This window comes from Gymnoscopelus microlampas (genome assembly GCF_963454915.1).
Source record: "Gymnoscopelus microlampas genome assembly, chromosome: 13".
Lineage (NCBI taxonomy): Eukaryota > Metazoa > Chordata > Actinopteri > Myctophiformes > Myctophidae > Gymnoscopelus > Gymnoscopelus microlampas.
In genome coordinates this window covers 21,222,627-21,235,336 of record NC_139950.1, presented here as the reverse complement: position 1 = coordinate 21,235,336, position 12,710 = coordinate 21,222,627, and the positions used below count along the sequence as shown (strand labels likewise).

At 42.9% G+C, this 12,710-nt stretch overlaps 1 protein-coding gene across 1 annotated transcript in view; it reads right to left on the bottom strand.

Annotated features, from left to right (window-relative positions):
• Positions 1 to 12,710, bottom strand: part of cfap46 (cilia and flagella associated protein 46) — a gene marked incomplete at its 5' end in the record, with an annotated part of 75,921 nt that overhangs the window by 19,899 nt on the left and 43,312 nt on the right. The window contains 12 exons of the mRNA XM_084076051.1: positions 102 to 208; positions 351 to 508; positions 1,314 to 1,390; positions 2,626 to 2,723; positions 3,733 to 3,909; positions 4,495 to 4,677; positions 4,928 to 5,035; positions 5,303 to 5,491; positions 6,168 to 6,203; positions 6,896 to 7,093; positions 10,921 to 11,071; positions 12,056 to 12,238. Coding sequence (XP_083932177.1) covers positions 102 to 208; positions 351 to 508; positions 1,314 to 1,390; positions 2,626 to 2,723; positions 3,733 to 3,909; positions 4,495 to 4,677; positions 4,928 to 5,035; positions 5,303 to 5,491; positions 6,168 to 6,203; positions 6,896 to 7,093; positions 10,921 to 11,071; positions 12,056 to 12,238 — 1,665 coding nt within the window. The remainder of the gene's footprint in view (positions 1 to 101; positions 209 to 350; positions 509 to 1,313; positions 1,391 to 2,625; positions 2,724 to 3,732; positions 3,910 to 4,494; positions 4,678 to 4,927; positions 5,036 to 5,302; positions 5,492 to 6,167; positions 6,204 to 6,895; positions 7,094 to 10,920; positions 11,072 to 12,055; positions 12,239 to 12,710) is intronic.

Sequence of the window (12,710 nt, the reverse complement as noted above, 5' to 3'; positions counted from 1 at the left end):
TATCAACTGTTTACACAGCTGCCTCCCTGCAGTCAGGAAAACAACATCCTCCAAATTTCTGTTGGAGACAACGGGGAGTTTTGCTGACTTATGCAACTCACCTGAAGCAAGAGAAGTCAAACTGCGAGAGAATTGGATGCAGATAGTCCTCCATACTATGCACAATGTCTCTGAAGCCAGTTTCAAGTTTTTCATCTGCCGTGGTTTTCTGGACATGGGAACAAGAAATAGACAACATTGTTTCAGGCTCAGAGAAGGGGACGTGAGATGAGACTTTTTTTGGTGAGGTGTGCAGTGGATACTAATGCTATCAGAGACAAAAAGCATCGGAGGTCTCGGCCAGGACCCACAGTTGGGGGGGTTTGCCGTTCCTGGGAGGCTCCAGGCTTGCCCTCTATATCCTTGAGGTTTCTCGTCTCCAGGCTAAAGGTCATAGCACGATCCCGGAGCGTCAGCAGAGCCCTGGGGCAGACGGAAACCTTGGTCACCCTGGAGCACCTCAGTGAACCTGTGGCAATAGAGTTCACAAACACAGACATGCATAATGGCATACACATACTTGTAATTGGTCCCCCTGAGCAGCGCTGCACCCTCTCCTCCGGTCTCATTCTCAGGTCTCTCTCTATATATATATATATTTATATATCTCTCTCTTTCTGTCTCCCTCCCTCTCTTTGTCTCTCTTGATGGTCTTTTGTTTTCTCCATCCTATCTCTTGGGCTGCACAAGTTGATTTTGGCGGGCTTGTCCGAGGAAAGGTAATTTGGAGAGCTATACTAATGATTGTTTTTGGGGAGAAGTGGGCTTGTAAAAACTGGCGTTCCCATGTCGGGCCAGTTGCAAAGAGGTCAGAGGGAAACTCCGGGTGCCTTGCCATTCTTCACCTCACTTTCTCTCTCTCCTTGCCTTCATTAAATCTTGAACTTTCCATCTGCCTCGTGGATAAATGTTACACAAGAATACAAATTTCATTTCATTCCATGTGAATGCTCAAAACAATGCTGTATCTAGCACTGTGTGTCAAATGTCATGTTTGCCTGGAGCTAGGAAAGAAATTAAGCTGTGTAAGAATTACCGATGTGTGGGGGTTGGAGGTTTTCAGATGTTGGCTTGCTAGCTGGATACTAGATAGGGTGCTGACCACATAATCACTACATCCCCGGTTCAATTCCGGCTGGAGACCGACTACATACAGTATGTTGTGTGTCCGTCTCCATATCTGCCCTCATATAGGTTATAATATATAGATAATTTAGATCTAAATTGTATTATTAAAAAAGGCGGGAGGGCTGAACATGAAAAACAAGGCTCACTTGTAGCTTGCATAGGCTTCCCTTTAGGAGTGTCGGCCGGCTTGGACTTTTCATAGAAGGCTCCATAAAGCTCAGACCTGAAACACACAGAACACTTCAATCGAACACACGCACATACACAGAGATTTCACGCATTTATAGAAGGTCTATTAACATATATTCTTAAAGAGTATTTATTAGGCCCGGACGGCTGGAGTAGCGGACCGGGCACCTAGGCTGCGGGTTCGAATACCGATCCCGACAACCTTTGCTGCGTGTCACTCCCCATCTCTCTCTCCCCATTTCCTCTCAGTCTACTGAATACTACCAATAAAGGCGGAAAAAAAGAGTCTGCTATTTTTGCCTACTATGACATGCACAGAATAAGGATGCTAGGGTCCATATGGAGGAACTGAGGGCAAAACCACTCATGAGAGAACCTGCATAGCCTAGAATGGACCTCAGTGGAATACTATAAACTCAGCCTTAAGTCTCAGGTCACCTGGGACTCTGGGGTAAGTTGGACATTTGTGTTTATTCTCAGTTAGGGGGATTTTGTATTACAGCAGTTTGAGCTTTTTTGGAATCACTCCCCATTTTCCGCCTCTTCAGACCCTGTCTTGCACTTTGTAAGTCGCTCTGGATAAGAGTGTCTGCTAAATGCTTAAATTGTGTAAAGATGATTTGCTTCTGTTTTCCATCCCAGCAAATGATAGTGGAGTCAAACACATTACCCCTCTAGTGGCCCGTCTGCCACACTGCAGGCCTTTCTGCTCCAGATGTCTTCAACCTAAACCTAATGTGACATGTGACCTGCGGTCATGCACTCATACACCCTAAGACAGTTGAAGGCAGATGGGGCCACACATCAAAGAGAGAGAGCCAACAGTAAGACAGCAAGGTTATCATGGTTTGTCATTTTGTATTAGTTTTTATTCTTATTTAATTTTTGTTTTCAATTTCAGTTTATTTTTGACATGATTTTAAAGTGGGTTTGCTAGTTTCGTTTTTAGATTTTGAAAATGATTAGTTTCAGTTTAGTTTTTATTAGTTTAGTGTTGAAAAGAAAAATAGCAAAAACAGCCGATCTACAAGCTCACAACGAGTCTCGCTGCGACATGGCGTGAGCTTGTAGATCTAGTTTTGACAGACTATTTTTTTTACTAAACTAACATGGTTAGTTTTGTAAACACAACACAGTTTAGTTTTTTTTATTTTTCAAAGCCTAATTACATTACACTTAACTATAATGTTTAGTCAATTGTAGTTTTTGTTATTTAGTTACGGTATATAACCCTGGGACAGGGAGATAAAGCCAGCAGTCAGACAGTACCCATCCTCGGTGTGCTGAAGGAGTAGAATCCTCAGGTTGGATGGCAGCTCTCCAAGGATGCTCAGGTGGTTGCTATTAATAGTGATATGGCCATACACCTGCACAACAGAAAGTCAATACGGATATGAAGGATATGCCTGTGAATGTATAATGCACAAAGCAGATGTTATCGAAAGCAAGTTCATTTAAGCTTGGTCTATATAGTTCTGTATAGAGTGAAAAAGGAAGAAAAACAGCCCTGAATAAATCATTATGCTAGCCCTTCAAACAGAAGCCTGGGTAACAAAGGTATATCATCCTGATGAAGGTCAGAGACTGGAAAGGTCTGATTTTGACCTTAAGCGGTGGGTAGCAGTCGATCTGCAAATTACTGAATCAATTAATAAATACATACACATTTGAAATTTGAATTAAATCATTAAGACCGGGAACACATGTCATTTTAAGATTTCTTTGGCTATTCAAAAATAGCAGATCTACGGGGTGTCCGCTGGCCTAGCGGTCCAGGCGCATACCACATGTGCTGGTAATCCAGCTTGACAGCGTGTCGCGGGTTCGACTCCCGTTCCCAACGACCTTTGCTGTATGTCTCCCCCCATCTCTCTCCCCATTTCCTGTCAGCCTACTGTCCTGTCCAAATAAAGGCATAAAAGCCCCAAAAAATATCTTTAAAAAAAATAGCAGATCTACAAGCTCATAGCGCGGCACCGAGTGCCACGCTAAGAGCTTGTAAATCTGCTAATTTTTAAAAATCTTTTTTTAGACAAACATTTTTTTAGAATCGGCCTCAGGTCTTAATGGGTTAAACATTAAATAATTGTATGAACATTCAGAGACATCACACTTACAATGGCGATACAAATATTATTTACCTTGTCTTGAGCTACAAGACTCAAAGGCAATTTTCTATTATAGTGGGATAAAAAAAGAATGCACGTTTGGCCTTTTGACACCAGAATCTACTAACTTTACTAATCACACTCAGGAAACCAAGGACATAAAGGGACCAATTCCATATCGTCTTTGAGAGGTTTCTAGTGAACTGGGTACAGCAGTAGCCATAAATCATGTGCAGAGAGTGGTGGTGGTGGTGGTGGTGGTGTGCACCTTGGTCAGGCTACTGAGGGCATCCTCCACTGCCTTCAGCATGCTGCTGGGGCCCGTCTCCTCCTGACAGCGGAGCAGGTTCCTGTGGAGGTTGAGCAGAGCAGAGAGCTGGGACGCGCCGGTGTCGACGCAGGCAGAGCTCAGGACCTTGGCTGCCACCGCGGCACTGCGGCAGCTCTGGAGGTTAACGGGGAAAGAGGGAGGATGAATGGATTCTTTTTAGGACCGGTTTCATGTCAGGGAATTAGGTGATGATATCTCAAAGCATATTATTAAGTGAGCCAGCTGGCAATTACAGATCAATGAGAGAACGGCGTGCAAATAGGGAGTGGCATGATGCATACACATACACAGTCTCTCTCTGCGTGACTGCAATATAAACTACAGCAGAAGGAAGAAAGATTTCGTGTTTGTAATGTGTAAAGCTAAATATTTATCCCTGCACATTTATCCACGCACATTATCAATACGCTATTCTTGACTCATGTAATGACCTAATTTCACATCAGGAATAAATCGTAGCTATATTACGTAATCTTTAAACAGAAACAGGTAGACGTGCAGTAGCCTGGTTCCGGACCAATCAGGGCCCAGTATGCAAATTTGGGGCGGGTTTATCACCAGAGGCATTTTTTTTATTTGCCCCTCGGAAATGCAGGTTCCACACAGAGATTCCAGACTAATATCTACGCAGTGATATTAGTCTGGCCATGCCAGGCTAGACATGCAGAGACGATCCCAGACTCGGCATAGTAGTAGTACCTGCAGCAGGGCCAGGTATTGGCCGGCAACAACAGGGTTGAGCTGGCCATGACACTCCAGCATGTTGTGGGAAGCATCAGCCAGGGTGGAGGAGGGCAACTTATGTTGGAGACACAAATTGACGGCCTGGGCCAGGGTCTCACTGGCTTGGGCCAACAGCAGCTGGGCTTCGTGCTGCCTCCTCTGAGCAATAAAGGGGAAATTTAACCACACACACACACACACACACACACACACACACACACACACACACACACACACACATGTTGGTGCGCACACAAACACACACATCATCATTAACTGTGTGTACCATATGAGAACTATGAGCAGCACTTCAAGAGTGACCTTTGTGGTGGGATATGAAGTGAGCCTCTTTTATAAAGACATTAAATTAGGGCTCAGTCAGGAGGGATGAGTTCAGTTTATATGGTACCTGCAGATCTGCAGCTTTGGCCTCTGTGCTGCTTGACTCTGTGTCTTTCTGTCTGGCTTCGTCCGCCCTCTGTTCGGGAACGGCTTTAGCCTCGGACCGGGCCTTCTCCTGCAAAACGTTTGGTCCACAACATCACAGAATAATGATCATGATTAGTTTGCAAACCCCTCATGATCACAGGCTGAGGAGACCTGAGCTCCTTGGTTTTACATTAAATAAGCTGACGTCATCTCCCTAATCACTATAAGCCCCTCGACCATTATTGTCTCTCTTTCCGGGTTGCTTGCATCAGTGCATATATATTGTATATTATGTTTGTGTTGTGCTTATGTGTGTCTATGTGAGGTCATGTGTTTGGTTATTTGTGTTGCATACCTGGCTGTGTCTGTCCCAGAGAGCAGAGGGAAGGATGGGGTCCTTCAGGGCAGCCTGCAGCCTCAGGCACTTCCCTGTCAGGGCCAGGCAGCGCGCTCTGGTCTCCACGCTGTCCAGGGACGGAAAGCAATTTGCAGCCAGGTGCCCCATGGTCACCTGTCCCAAAGTCTTGCCTACACACACCCATTCCTGCACAAGGACACATGGGTTAACCCATTATAATGTTAAATGTTTTCTAAATCTTTAACAGTTTTTTGAAAAAAAACATGTTGCTATGTCAGTGGTTCTCAAACTTTTTCATTTCAAGGACCCCCAAAATTATGTACTCAAAATATTTTGTTCCAAGGACGCCCAGAAGCACAGATTTGAGTTACAAATGTTTGCGTTAAAAATATAAATATTCAAAGATTTGCACAAATTTTCTAAAATATCACGTCTACAAGCTCGTAGCGTGACATGAGCTTGTATATCTGCTATTTTTGAATAGCCAAAGAAATCTAAAATGACACATATGCTTTCCCGGTCTTAATGGGTTAATGTGGAACTGCATTCCACATGCAAGCAAGCACGTGGACACACCAATGTTGGGAAAAGCAAAACTACAAACATCTCTGAATTCAAAAGAACACTGATTGATGTTAAGCTCTTGGCTGAAGAGAATCTTATTTCAGTAGCAAATTCCCCCCAATGTCAAAACAGCATCAGATTTTTTTATTGTATAAGCCGCTGCATTATTGAAGACCTGTGGAGATACAGTAACATGGAATGAGTACTCTGTAAAATCCTGAGTGCTGATTTAACTACTGTATAGCTTTGGACCCCCTAAACTCTGAGTGAAATTTACACTCAGGATTTTATAGTGTACTCTCACAATGAGCCTGTATTGATTACTGCACACGTTCTGGTGACAGAACGAGAGGGAGAGCGTGAAAGAGAGACAGAATAGAACTATTATGAGCTGCTTCACTATTCATTACTTGGAAGAAAGACACGTGTTGTCAATCGAGTTGCTTTTTATGTTTTGTTGAACACTGTCCTGCAAGTTCATCTTTCATAATTCAATGGCCAATTTTCAATTCAAAGCAATTGATGCAAATCGCTGTTTATCCTTTTGTTCCCCAATTTAGTTGCTGCCCTCCCATCTGCACATTGCAAATGTACCACTGTGGGAGGGGATATCTCAGTTAGGGCCACTGCAGTACGCACATATAAAGTTAAAATCTGGATATGTATTTTAATGAACTAATCTGTATGGTAGGTAGAGCATTTAAATACAATATAATTAGCACATCTGCAGTTGTTGGAGATAGTCTACCTACTCTTCCATTGAGAAATTTCGACCCAGGTGTCAGATAGGACAAAAGGACACCCAATGGCTTAATGTCAATAAAGTTATTTGAAGTAGAGTGCACCCGTAGAGTGCACTGGAATCGACATAAGATAGAAAGCAATCACTATTGTAGTTCGAAATCGTTGCCTCTCTGTATCGTAAGAGGGACACCACAGACATGAAAACGTAGGGATTGTAGATTTAAAACCAGCACACACACCAAAAATGAAACCCAGTTAAAATTTTCCAGGCAACCGTCTAACCTGTTCTATGGAGTTGGGGTCAGGTGTGGACCGCGTAAAGTCCTCCAGTGCCATCTCAACAGACGACTTCCGTTTCCGTGCCAGGGTGTGTCTGGTCTGCTCGGCACATAACAGCTCCAGCATGGCGAGGCACAGCTCTGCCAGAGACAGACGCAGACGCTGCAGCTTCCGCCTGGCTGGCAGCGTGATACTAGGACTCTAGCACCAACATAAAACACACGCTAGTGTAAGGAAGATACATGGGCAGATGCACGCACATACAAATGTTGTTGTACAAGCACACACTCTTTCACATACATGCACTTACATGCAAACATTACTGTGTACTCACAAACATGCATGCATGCACAGTGCACACACACCCCACAAGTACACCACACACATACTGTACACTCCCACGCACACATTATGTTCTCACAGACAATAAATACTGAGTGGTCTCAAAGTGGTCTCACAGAAAATACACATTTCTAGGGCACATGGCACTAATACATTATGAGAATATTTAAAATCAAAAAGGTCTTTTGAAGTGGATATCTCTGATCTTCTGGCAACCCAAGACTAAAGACGTCATAAATATTCATTTTCTGCTTTTCAATTAAATGACAAAATTGAAATTACATTGAGAATATATATTAACAAAAATACCTATATACTGTTCAGTAGGTGCCCATCAACCCAAAATACATAAATAACATCAAATTCTATCATTTAAAAAATATATATTACTGACATTTATTATTGCTTATTATTTTATTTAACATTCTTAACATTGTATACTGTCAGGCATTTCTTATTGCCTCGTCTCAAAAAGCACTTTGTAACTATACAAATCTAGGCAATACATGATGCATCCTTACAGGTTCTTTTGGTTACATTTGTACACTGAGGATTTTATTGTGCACTAACAAGATTCCACATGGATTCACAGCTGGTAGTTTTTCAATCAACGGTTAATTGCTCGTGATTAGATTAATGTTACAATTCAAAATGGCCACTAGCGCCAGGGCCAGGCGATTTCTGGCACAACAGTTCTTGGATCTGCAGTGTAGCTTGGTCAATGAGGAAGGAGAATATGGTCATCTCACCCATCTGTTGCTGGCAAGCTAATAGTTGCTTCATGGACATTGTTAAACCATGGCTTAACACACACACACACACACACACACACACACACACACACACACACACACACACACACACACACACACACACACACACACACACACACACACACACACACACACACACACACACACACACACACACACACACACACACACACACACACACACACACGCACAAAACAACTAAAAGTACACACAGACAAGAACACACCCCTAATTTGGCTGATACATGACATGAAATGGTGAACACCAGATTTGGAACAGTGATGCTTAACAACCTCAGTGAGGTAGCTTTAGTGGATATTTAGGGAAAGGCAGTATGTTCTAGTCCCTAGGAGAGGGGAAATTGCTTTCACTGCTTCAACCAGCAGACGGCTGCTCAAATGGCTCTGATGAGCACATGATGGGGGAGCAGTGGGGTTGAGTGTGTAGGGCGGCTGTAGCTGAGTGGGTAAAGAGGCCGCCTGGCAAACAGAAGGTCCCCCGGTTTGTGTCCCAGCTTTGGTCTACGTGTCAAAGTGTGCCTGCCTCTAACTGTTCCCTGAGGCGCTGCTGCCCCCGTAGCACCCACTGCTCCTGATACTTAGGGTTAAATGCAGATACCTCATTTCACTGTACGTGCAAATATACAGTGACAAGTACCACAACAGACCAAATTACTTTTGTTGCTCAGGGATGAGCAAACACGCACTGTAGACCATTGGTTCTCAAAGTGGGGTCCGGGGACCCCCAGGGGTCCTTGAGGGAGCTCCAGGGGGTCCCCTGCTAAATGATAGTTAGGAACCAAATTGACTCTGAGTCTGTAACTCAGAGTGTACAAATGGACCCTAACGGGTCGATTTGGTTCCATTTGTACACTCTTAGAGTTAAATTAACATTGATAATACAATATAAATTGGGGTCCCAGTGATAGAAATGCCATTAAATATGGGTCTGTAGCCTAACCTAATGCATGTCAAACTGAGGGTACTTGAAATTAAAATGGTTGAAAATCACTGCTAGAGCTGTAAAAATCTTCTCTTATGGGGGTCCTTGGCATATGTTTTCAAATGGGGGTCCGCGGACTAATAAGTGTCAATTTGGGGGTCCTTGACATGAAAAAGTTTGAGAACCACTGCTGTAGACTGGGCGAGCCAAGGGTCAAACCGGTGACCTTCTGATTCCCAGATGGCCTCTCTACCCACTCAGAAATGGCTGCCCATTTATTGACATGTTATTTAATTTTGAATATTGGCATGCAGTATGAATATCCTCTAAAAGAAAGAAAGAATACTTCAATTCATTCAAAAAGTGAGTATGACTTAACTATCATGCTGGCGGCTTCGCACAGAAGGGCTGAGGCATACCGTAAGATTAAGGCTGTCATTTCTGACAGCCAGCTATATATGGGCTTTTTTTCACAGACAAATCCCCTTTCCCTTTAAATAAGATCACAAAATGTTGCCATCTGCATGCCCTTATCTCCGCCAAGAAGCAAATGTGATTTCCTCTCCAATTAAAAGAAGAGTCTATAAGGCATGGAATGTTTGCTGCTGAGTTCCCTAACACATGCTTTTTTTGTCTCTATTTTTGGAACCGGTAATTGTCGATCAACACCTAAAGAAAATGCCAGTAGAGCAGTGGTTATTGACAGCTCAAGGCACTCTGGTAGCTCACCAAATAAAGGCCATTTATACTCTTCTCAATATGTGTACGGATATTTCTCTCTGTTCTCTGCATTCATATCATTCATATTTGAGCATGTATTCTGAAAGCATATGGATCTGAACATTACATATCCACATGATGCAATATAGTGCAAAGTATGTGAGCAGTTCTGAATGGATAGGTTACATATACTTATGCACACGTTCAGAACTGAAGTTTAAGTGGGCCTAGGAAGACATCCCATATAAATAAGGCTATAGTCCTTCTCACAGCTACCCTCAGTTCAAATCCGACCTGAATCACTTCATTGCTTGTCACCCCCACCCCACCCCCCCATCCCTCGTTTCCTGTCTCTCTGTTCACTGTCCTGAATTGTGAACTAATTCAGTGCCAATGAAATAAAAAATATATATTTATACTGTGCCAGCAATTTTTCAATTTTCTTACCTTTTTCAAGTAGTCACAGAATTTTTATATCCAGTATTATCGATCCCCTGATGGGTGCTAATCACTGAGGGTTGCACTGTGTGGTTTCACAAATGTCAACGAGGTCATTGCGACCTTGTTGACATTAATTGTCTGATGTTGAAAATAACATGTCTGGGCCAAAAAAATCATAGTAAAAAAAAAGTGCTCAGGAGCCGAGATACAGCCATTTTCAGTAATAAGTTAAACAAGGAGTGAATGGAGCAGCAAATCTTCAGATAATGATATCTTGGGTTCTGAACGTCCCCCCCCCCCAAAACAAAAAGTCATTGGCACGTTGCACCATTGCGGTAAAACACGTGAAACACGTCAATGGCACTCAATGAGTTAAAGCATAAAATGCCCAAAACCTATAGTGTTCCGATTCTGGGGCGAACAATCGGCGAAAATAGCAGATCTGCAATCTAACAACACGTTGCAACTCAATGCTTGTAGATTGGCTATTTTCAGGGAAGTGATTTGGTGTAGTCAGGGAAAAAAGGAGGGGGACTCTACAAAGTATATAGGGTTTAAGTGGTTACAAATAAATGACAGAAGGATCTCTGACAGATGAAATGTGTAGTTAACCACTTTCAACCTAGCCACCCTTATTTCGGAGAAAATTATGTATTTCTTTTTAAATAGCAAAAATAGTCGATATACAAACTGCATTGAGCTTGAATTTGTGCCACTCAACACTGGCATTCGACGAAGTATAAAAATGTTTTTTTTGTGTGTGAAGTCACCATCGTTGCCAGGTCTTGGGAGCATGTGTTTGGTGTTTACCTCCGCCCGTGAATTAGCAGGAGTAGGTAGTAGATTTTGGGTGTAAAGCACCACGTGTTCCTGTTCGGAGACGGCAAACTGCATTTGGTAGAAGGCATCCAACAGGTGGCGCCGTTTCCTTTCTATGTTAGCACTGTGCTTGGCCAGGATTCTGAGGAGCAATACATGAAAGTCAGTAAGCAGACTGAAGGAGGCTGGCTGACAGAGACAAAGTGAATGAGAAAAGCAAAAAGAAAGCATGATTAAGTGAGTGATGGCATGCCCTGGTATGCCCTGTCCTGTCCATAAGTGTTAAAAGTGTGCATTTAGCTCAAAGGGTGAAAGTGAGCCCAGGAGACTCAGGCAGTCTGCGTGAGTCAAACCTTGGTACAATAATAGACTAAAATATTTTTTAACATTGGTTTGAGCCTCTAAATGGAATGGGTTAGGGTTAGGGTGCCTGATAACTAATTTCATACACACTAACAAATAATTCCAACCACTGAAGCCATGGAAATGTGTGTAAATGCTTTCTGAAACTGGTTGGAATTGAGTGTCGTACATTTTACAATGCATGTCATAAACAGTCTGTTATCTAGAGTGACTTATAATAACTTAGGAGATGTTTGTTCTGAAATGGAATATCAACCATTTGAAAAAGTGACAGCCCTGTGTCTTGCAAAGTGATTCAGAGCACAACGTTACAACACTAACATTAGCTGACAAATCACATACAGGCCAGATCCTTTAGGTCAGCGGTTCCCACATGATTTTTTTTCTTAGGGGGGGGGGGGGGGGTTCCCAGATGCCAGTAAAGTGACAATTTTCAAACATAGGCCAAATTGTCAAATAATATAAGAAAATGCGAAAAACAGTGAAAATTGCCGATCTACGAGCTCACAGAGCTTGTAGATCTGCTATTTTCATAATATTCATCTGTGGAACCGAGTCAAATTAAATTGAATGTCTTGAATGTACTTATCAGGGTGGGGGGGTCCCCAGTTCAAATATGATTATTTTGGGGTGTACAGCCTGAAAAGGTTGAGAACCACTGGTCTAGGTTAATGATCTTCAGCGAATCAACGTACTTGGTTACATTTGTAGATAGTCAGAGTTACATTAACACCCAGGATTCTACTGTGTACAAGATACTAACCTTAGTGCCTGTGCATGCTCCAGATGTGCCTCCGCTGCCTGTTCTCTGTAGCCAAGTCGAATAAACCCAGTGGCACACTCTCTGAGAGTGTCACATGTTGTCATGAGCCTCTGAACTGCCTGGATAGAGAGGGCCTCCCCTGGTTCAAGAAGACCACCTGCATGTAACTGTTCCACAGCACCTCTGGAAGACAACATAGCATAGCGGTGACATCTAGAGGCCTGGCTTAGTCATTGCATAACCCATCGTCTTCACACGCAGATTGGTCATGCCCCTATGGTTGTGCATGGCCTCATCATCATCACTTCAGGTTAACAATAATATCTGTAGTAATCAAGATACTTTTTTTGTCGAGGCTTTTATCTAAAGTACCATGAGTGCATACATTTGGGATAGGTGCTCCCTGTGGAGATCAAACCTTGTTAACCACAATGGAAAGAAGTCCCTAGGACTTTTTTTTGTGTTACCGTTTTACCCTTTTAGCCCAAATGTCGTGCTGCTTACATTTCTGTCTAATAAAGTATTCAATCAATCAAAACTTCTTATACATATACATTTAGAGAGCGAGAGACACACAGAAAGAGAGACACAGAGATAGAGAGACAGAGAGACAGAGAGAGAGACAGAGACAGAGAGAGAGAGAGAGAGACAGAGA